The sequence below is a fragment of the Gloeophyllum trabeum genome (assembly GCF_000344685.1).
Source record: "Gloeophyllum trabeum ATCC 11539 unplaced genomic scaffold GLOTRscaffold_00002, whole genome shotgun sequence".
In the NCBI taxonomy this organism is placed as follows: domain Eukaryota; kingdom Fungi; phylum Basidiomycota; class Agaricomycetes; order Gloeophyllales; family Gloeophyllaceae; genus Gloeophyllum; species Gloeophyllum trabeum.
The window spans coordinates 1,257,603-1,266,114 of NW_006920411.1; the positions used below are offsets into that span (position 1 = coordinate 1,257,603).

The 8,512-nt window shown below is 51.0% G+C and overlaps 3 protein-coding genes across 3 annotated transcripts; 1 reads left to right on the forward strand and 2 right to left on the reverse strand.

The window, feature by feature from the left end:
* Nucleotides 1-2: 2 nt before the first annotated feature.
* GLOTRDRAFT_54945 (uncharacterized protein) lies at nucleotides 3-2,141 on the reverse strand (the record flags this gene model as incomplete). Its single annotated transcript, XM_007863667.1, has 6 exons — nucleotides 1,962-2,141; nucleotides 1,716-1,909; nucleotides 1,473-1,661; nucleotides 1,237-1,419; nucleotides 256-401; nucleotides 3-203 (listed from the first exon to the last, which is right to left on the reverse strand). Coding segments are annotated over exons 1-6 (1,074 nt in total), but the record flags the coding sequence as incomplete, so codon positions are not given.
* A 116-nt stretch (nucleotides 2,142-2,257) lies between these two features.
* GLOTRDRAFT_34856 (uncharacterized protein) lies at nucleotides 2,258-3,117 on the forward strand (the record flags this gene model as incomplete). The annotated part of the gene is made up of 2 exons (XM_007863601.1): nucleotides 2,258-2,575; nucleotides 2,623-3,117. Coding segments are annotated over 2 exons (813 nt in total), but the record flags the coding sequence as incomplete, so codon positions are not given.
* Nucleotides 3,118-4,881: 1,764 nt separating this feature from the next.
* On the reverse strand, nucleotides 4,882-7,443 carry GLOTRDRAFT_24745 (uncharacterized protein; the record flags this gene model as incomplete). Its single annotated transcript, XM_007863455.1, has 4 exons — nucleotides 4,882-5,779; nucleotides 5,833-6,863; nucleotides 6,913-7,037; nucleotides 7,089-7,443. Coding segments are annotated over 4 exons (2,409 nt in total), but the record flags the coding sequence as incomplete, so codon positions are not given.
* Nucleotides 7,444-8,512: the final 1,069 nt, after the last annotated feature.

Sequence of the window (8,512 nt, forward strand, 5' to 3'; positions counted from 1 at the left end):
GCACAAAGCTTCAATATTGCGGAATACAGTGACCTACGGTTGCGTGAATGAGTTGGCTTGCTCTTCGTATTGCTCGGGAGTGGGGGCTCGCTATTGGGAATCTCATCGGCACCATCTTTCCAGGCCCACCAAAGCAGGACGGGGGTAATGTGAAGCAGCCTCCGCCATTCATCAGCCTTCTTCAGCGACTGGTTCTCTCCGAGCTGATAACCCATGAGCCCATCCGAGTCGCAAGGAGGATAACAATGCACATACGTTCTTGGGCAATCGTGTGACATGGCTAGGCCATTGCACCGAGTTAACGAGATCTTCGAACCGCTGCTTTGAAGAGTGGGCACCGCCGGCTGCTGAAAACATGTAACCTGCGAAGAGTACTTTGACGAATAGATGTCCGATGATGCCTATTACGAGTCCTGAGGTACGAAGGTCGAGTCCTTACGCGCAAAATATGCCTGCGTGCCGAACGTTGTACCCCGTGAGAACCGTTTGTGCCGAGAGGTCGTGGGAGTTATGTTTTGTATTGCAGACTACATTTCTGAAACTCCGATTGAAAGTCCGGTTGTATGTGAGACTACAAAACCACTTTTGGCGCATTTTTGTAGTCTCTGGGACCATTGTTTGCTCATTTGCGGGCTCAATTCTTCGTCTTATATCTCTTTTATTTTCTCTAGTCTGGGGTGTATGCTATACGGGTCTACAACAATATGTTCGTGAATTTATCGATTGTGTGTCTTGTCCTAGTCCGCATGGCGGTTTTACTCGTATTGCTTATCGTGGGAATTGACTATTGTAGTGGCTTGTAGTCAGTGGCTGAGGTGCGGGCCGCGTCGGTTTGGATTCCTGGACTCTGATTGGCTCCTGCCTTCTATGACATAGGCTCTCTGCAGGTTCACCCGATCTGCAGAGCCATTACATCATTGGTATCTGGAATTGAGTGCAGGCTGTAGAAGGGCCAGAAAAATTGTGAAAAATGTGGGAAATCCATAATATATTCAGCGCTCAATAGCAAATCAAGGAATATACAAGATGATCCTGAGAGGTCTAGTGAAATTCAAATCATACTTCAAGAAAGATAGGAATATTTGTGTCAGCTCTATGATATACAGTGTAAAATAGGGAGTATCTTATGCCCAGCTCAAGACTCGTAACCAGCCATGCCCAGCATTGGCCCACTCCCCCCAAGTAACCAACCGCTATGGTGGGGTCCCGGGCTTAGCCAACAAGTGGTAAACTTACCAAGGAATATATTGTGCATGAAGTCGAGAGCGCACTTCCTCGTCGGAAGCCATTCAGGCAGCAGACTCTTGACGCACCATCGTATGCCGTAGTCATCCAAGATCTGAGTCTGTCGTAGTGGATGAGCACCCTTCGAGATGAAAGACTGGCGCAGCAGCTCCGAGTCATCCTTCTTCACAAAGCCTGAAGTAATAAATCAAAGATTAAATCATGACATTGGGGGACGGGGAACTGACTATCAGGTTCGTATCCCTCCGGTTTGTTTATATCCGTACTCGTCGCATGGCACCATGGGCAGGGCTGCATTCCGTGGGTGTGGGATGCCAATCCGCACATCTTCCGAGCGCCAGGAGTGTCGCAATCATCTAGGGTCTCATCAGCGAAGACTTCTTGTGGTTCTTCGCCAAAGATATCCATCTTCACACCTACAACATGGAACAGTTATCAAAACGATTCGGGAAAGGGTGTACATCACTTACCTTTCTTCAGTTCCGCAATTTCCTTCGTAGACGGCTCCATACAGTGATTGAGCTGTTGGGCCGTTGGTTCCTTCGGGCCGGGCATGATGCATGCGCAAAGCATGTTGCGCTGGACGAAGCGCTCTTGGATGGGAAGGTCATTGATACAGTAATAGATCGGGCCCGTTGAATGTGGTCGCTCGAGCATGCCAAACCTAATCAGCATCAATGATCAGGGTCTATAGATACAGGGTGAATGAGACGCACCAGTCAGCATTCATCGTGAGGTGTAAGCCGAAGCGATGGCTTGTTAGCTTGCGGCCCCCTCCGTCCATGGGAACATCGCGCACTCTTCCATTGTCTCCCAGTTCTCGTGAGAGTTGTGTCCGGCTCAGGTGCCAAATAGACCCGTCCGAAATGTCCCTCATGATGAAGTTCTCTAGTCTGAATCTAGTCGCGCCATGCTAACCGTGTTGGAGGATTTCGGCAGTTTTTGAGTCACATGATCTAATAACAATAGGACGCGTCGCGCGGTTGTTGACGCGTTTCCACTGTAGTCTTGCATGTCAGCCGCTGTTCCTCATACAGCAAACGCATTTTCATCTCCGGAAGGGCGTATCTGGACGCGCTCAATTCTTAGGAAGCTAGTTCCCTTCGATCCTCATGACTACCAGCTGGAGGGTGTCTGTAAATGCCTCGATGGCGTTGATTTGTTTGCTATAACGGCGACCGGCGATGGAAAGACAGGGTACTTCTATATGTACATTTTAATGGTAATCTATCTATCCAACAATTCCGCGGCGTGGCCCAAAGGAACCTTTTTCCCTCAAGACCCGGTTATAATCGTTGTATGTCCTACTAATGGTATCGAAGAACAAATGGTATGCACTGGATGTTACGCTCCAATCGGTTGCTGACGACACCATAGGCGTCTAAGATGACAGCATTCGGTCTTCGGACACTTGCTGTCAACTCCCACACCCTGCATGAGGCTGCGGAACGGAAGGAAGACTTATGGGTGATAGCGCGAACGCGTATAGCGATGCTCATGCTATCGCCCGAGCAACTAGTGGCTAAGGGATTCAAGAATTTGTTATCCCATGAACCTTTCTGGCGACGGATTGTTGCCATGGGCGTGGACGAAGCCCACCTGCTCTTGCAGTGGGGGAAAGGCTTCAGGAAAGCCTTCCTCGAGATAGGCTTCATGCGTGCCAGGTTACCGTCGCGGGCCGTTGTGATGGCCGTCACGGCGACTATGGCACCTGGGAAACGTTTTGGAGCTGTCTGTGAGCTTCTCGGGTACAAGCAAGGCGCATTTCATGAAATCCGGCGCTCAAACTTCAGGCCCGAGATTCAACTTCTGTTCCGTCCTCTCAATTGCGGCATTGGTGGCCGGCGATTCCCATCGCTCCTATGGGTGCTTTCGAGTCAACGGAAGACTATAATCTACTGCGACACGATCTCGCTGGGGTTCCGTGTCGCAGCATATCTTTGGTGCGCAGCAAGTGGCACGCCAGATTGCAAGACCCATATCCGTCTATACAACTCCCTCAACTGGAACTCGTACAACCTACAGACCCTGAAGCTCGTCTACGACGTCGACGATCCTACTGCCTACATCATTATTGCAACGACATCATTGTCGGTGGGTATCGATCCGCCGGGAATCCGGGACGTGATTCTCGTGGGAGAGCCCGACGAAGTTGACGATATGCTCCAGAAAATCGGGCGTGCAGTGCGAAACTGGGTAAAGTATAAGGATGGCCGTGGGATCGTCTACCTCACGGGCACAGCAGAGAAGAAAGCTGCCGCCATGTTGGCCAGGGCTGAGAAGGGCTTGGTGGACAAGGGACCCAATCAGCGAGGTGTCAATTCAACAACCATGACTATCGATATGGCGAGACTTATCTGTGCGAAGTGTTTGGTCAAAGAACAAGACCAGTACTATGGTAATCCTCGGGAAGATCCCCCGTGCGGCTGTGATACGTGCATTCAAAATCCTCGTCCCCGGCGTCCTCTCTCCTGCAACTGCAGCCGGTGCCTCCCCGAGTTGATAAGCCCCGTCGTCCCTATGTCAGCCCCATCTACGAAGGATCAAAAGCAGCATGAAAATGGTGGCCGGATGCTCTCAAAAGCCAGTGTCGATGTTGCTGACACCCGTCTGAGGAAGTTGCGGGTAGAGTTCTGGGACGCCGCTGCCGAGATGGACCATGGCTTCACACCCATCGAGGCGTTCCTCCCTGATTCGCTAATTGACCGCATTTGCCGGGCACTCCCCCAACTTACTACCCTGGACCAACTCTCTGCGATCTTGGGGGGGTATTTATTCGTGCTACCAAATCGAACTCGCTTGTGGGAGGTTGTGCAGGAGCTCCGAGCCGATCTGTCTTCGCAGGATGATCACCCGGACGAGAGCGAGATGATGTCCATGATGCTCGACCCGAGTGCGGGAGCTACGGCAACGGAATGTACCATTGTATTCGACGAACAGGTGGGTACGAGCTCAGCTCCTGCAAGCAACGATCCCGCCCCTACCAGTATAGAATGCGCAGCTGCTGAGGAGTCAGAAGGCTCAGCCATGAATTCGCAGTTCTCTGCGATGTGCTTCTCATGGCAGCTGAACTTATCGGCGAGTGTCCAGTGAGTCTTTCGCTAGTGTCATATGACAGCAGACACTGACTAAGGTACCATGGTATGCAGGGCAGAGACAGCGGTAGCTGCAAATGGTACGTTAGCACGCAAACGTCGAGCTTCCAATGCCAAAACAAGTGGGAACATTCGACGTGTAAAAAGACGGGTATGTGTTGTACTTTTCGTACACAACCGTGTTGCTAACTAGATGCTCAGGAGAAGGAAAATGTACCATGTAATTAATGTAATCGATAATCTAGTCTTCATCGTCATCGGACGTCACACCGTTGCCTTGCCCGTCGTCGTCTTGCTCAACCTCAATTACTAGCTCGCCACCCACAACTGCTTTACTGCCTCGACTAAGCTTCGGTATAGTCTCATCCTCACCCCGCTGATCCCCATCTTCTTCACATAGCATATCACTGTTGTCGGGGGGTATGCCTACCGCTACTGCCCCCTCCCGGCGAAGAGCAAGCCCTCGTCCATTTAATGTGTCAAGCTTCCATTTTTGTACCTTGCTCTCGAGAGCGAGATACCCACGTGAGTAGTCATCCACATCACGAGTACCCATCTCCCGGCCGCTTCGGAACATATGGAGCTCACATTCACGGTAGACCCGTAGGAGTTCTTTGACTTCAGGGCGAGTGTGAGGTGAAGTGTGTGCACGGGTTCTTACCTTCAATCCGACGCCCACTTCATACTCTGTCTTGAGACGATTGAAGTGATGTAAGTTGCGGGAGACAACCTCTCTCATGAATGGATCATCAAAATCGATGTTCTTCCTTTCAACCATCTCCTCGAGATCGAGATTGAAGTGTTCCTGCATTAGATCTCCTTCGATGTAGTGCCCTTCGACACCTGATGGATTGACCAGCCAATTGCTCAGAATGGCTTCCTTCAATGCCGGGCTTGACTCTAGCTCTAGACTGGTTATCATCTCCATAAGGTATGCCGTATATTTTGAATGAGAAGATCCCGCGAAGGTCACCAGCATGACCTTTAGAGTCTCGTAAACCCTCCCGCTGTCACCGAGGGGTGTAGCGATGGCAGCCTCTCGTGACAACATTGCATCCGAGAGGAATCGTTGCGAACGTCCCAGGACACGATCCCCTCGAAATGGTGTACGTGCGGCGCCCTCGGGACCGGCAGACCCTTCGGTGCCAGCTGAAGGCTGGCTTTCCTTGTGCCTGGTTTCACCTTGTACGTCCAGCTCCGGCTTGTCGGGCAGTGTATCCTGAGGATTGTCACTAGGTTTGTCCTGCCAATCGGAGCCGCATGGCACTCGATAAGCACCTGACTGACTTCCATTTAGTGATCGTTCGTAGGCGCGCAAAGAGGTATATGTGCGATGGAGTGTTTTGGCGGCCTCTTCGAGCACTTCAAATGTTGGTAATTTGTCATCATCTTTCAGTTTGCGAAAGTATTCAAATATATCCTCAGTGCCGAAATATAGTCTAACTATTTGATCAGTATCATGTCCAGATGGAGTGCCTGAAGTGCGCCATACCTCCAGCAATCTAGGAGCCGTACATCCAGTACCAGGTAGGCTAATTGAGATGCTGGGTAATAGTCGACCTTCGATAGATTTGCTGGTGCTTTCCGTGAAATAGCTGCTGCACTGTGGCCTAATGCTGAAGGGTCCTTTGTGAGTGTTTCTCCCCAATGCGTTTGAAACAGTCGGCTGAGGTCCGTCCAGGCTGTATGCCATAATTCCAGCAGGGGTTCAAGCATGCTGAAATTTTGAAAATCGTCCTCGTGGAACTGTAAGTATCGTTTCAGCTGGTGCACGCGCTCGAATGTCATGCCGTCCCCTCCAACCAGGACAAGGCGCCGCTGATAATTGCTTTCCTTTTGCCCCATTTGTCCCAAGAAGTCAACCAATGCATCCGCAAGTTCAGTGGTTAAGTTCTCGTCCTTCTTGATTGTACTGAGCGGATGCACTTCTGTTCTCTCGGCGGCGGAGGGAGCATGCTTTCGTGCTCGTGTCTTGTACAGCATGTCAATGTGGTCTTTCATATGTGCCAGCTCTGGTATGTACCGGATGAGAGTCTGGATCCATTGCAGGACGAAAACCACTTCGAGATGTGTTTGATCGATGAGCTTCAAGAACCAGTCTGCATTGATGTGCTTCCGCAGGTTTTTCCGTAAGCGTTCTTTTTTATCGCTCAGATCCCATGCTGATGGATCAAATCTTGTTGCCTTCACAGCGGTCGCGGCCATCCCCTTCAGCATCTGTGGCTTACTTCCGATGCTTTCCTCCCATTGCTTAGCATATCGTTGCACATTATCCAGCCGGAGCGTGAGCCAGTTCTCTTCACTTCGTCCGAGCTCACGAACTGAAACAGCCTCTTCTTCAGACAAGTGCTGCAGAGTAGCACGGATTGTACTATATGAGGGCATCAGAGCGACACGGCTGTTGATGCGGTACAGAAGATACGGTGCTCCTGTCGCAAAGTATAATAGCCCAAGTGTTAGTGGGAGCCGCTTAGCCTCATGAGTGCGTGAGTAATTCAATGAACTGAGGATGTGCGTGATGATCTTAGGCGATAGTTAGCTGCAGCGCTTCTGATGAAGAAGTATCACGTACTGCCTCAACTGGGCGCTGCTGCCGTTCAAGTATCTTCCCTTCTCGTACGCGGGGCTTCCTTGCAGCTATCTTGGTGAGGTAATGCCATGTTAGACCCTGGTGTCTCTTGAGGATTCCGCTAATGTCTCCGACGGTAGTGGATCCAATTTCGGCCCAGTGAAGGCCTCCTTTGCCACGCTTGCTTGAGCCAATGGCATGCAAGCCTGAGGCTGGTCGGACAGCATCCTCCGCCTCTCGAATTAGCTTCTTCTCCACCAGTTGCGCTGCGAATGCAGAGATTCCCGGTCTCGCTGGCTTGATGGAGGTTGGAGGCATGCTAACCGAATACATAAGGTGCTCGGTACTCGTTTCTGGCGCTCCGAAGGGGCTATTATACCACGCTTCGAGTATCTGCGTAGGCAGGTATGTATTGCGCCCTGCAAGGAAGTTGCTGATGAAGCGTGCATGACTGACAGACCGTGTGATCTTGCGGCCCTTATTGTCGGTGAGATTGACTGCAAATGCATAATGCATGAAATCCCCAAGTGTCCAATCGAGGCTCTTGATTGTCTGTAGGACAATATCCAACTTCTCACTTATACTCTTTCGCGCAGCATAAGTCTTCCTAGGTTGCCTCGGGGGCGGCGGTTCATGAGCACAGTCTCCCTTGTGCACTGATGAATCCAGGGTTACAGGCTCGGACTGTTGGGCCTGGCTATATTCAGATTCCTGAGGAGTCTGCTGTTGTCTCAAAGAACTCGAGGAGGTCCAATCGGGAGGTTTTAGGAGGTCATTATAATATTTAGTCGGATGTGATTGAGGCTGTATGGTTGTTTCAACAGGCAATGTCTTGTCCCCTGAGGTCTCGCAGCTGTAGTTGGCATCGGAGCTCAAAGAGACGTCTCTGGAAGTCTCAGACATGATGATATTGTTGCAATCAAACAGAATAAATGCTACGCAAGGGATATATAGCGTGCAAGGCAAAGGACGCTGAGGGGGCGTGGGAGTGGGAATCAGTCACGTTACCTGAAATCCTCCAACCCGGTTGAAGTGCCGCGACAAGATGCAGACCGTTATATGCCGACTGTCCTAATTAAGCAACCGAAGAAGGAGGCGTTTACGGTCTGCCCTGGGAGACTAGAAGTTCTCATCATCATTCTTGTCCAGGATGTCGTTACGGCTATCTCGGATCATCTGCGCAAAGCCGGGGCGCCTGAAAAAGCGTCGTAGTGTCCCGATAATCGATGTATGCGGCATGATCTTCAGTGCCCTTCTCTTCGTCTTGCCTTTGGAGTCCTTGTATGTTTCAAACACATCTCCGTGGCAATCCTCTAGAATACAGTGGGTCGATGGGAGCTCCAGAACCTCTGCCGGGGTATAATGCTTCCAGCAGACCGTGCAGAGTGCATATTGTGTGATGTACTGGTCAGCGTCCAAACCAAGACGCCTCTTTGCACTCACGAGAGTCCGAACAGGGCGCGGGACCAGCGGTAGGACACCGGCAATAGAGAGCGCGTTGAGGGTACCATTCAACTGATTGGTCGCTTGCTCGATGGTAGCATTACCGAAAATATTAGCAAGGCATGCTTCGAGGTATGCTAAGCGCACAGACGGCTCTTCG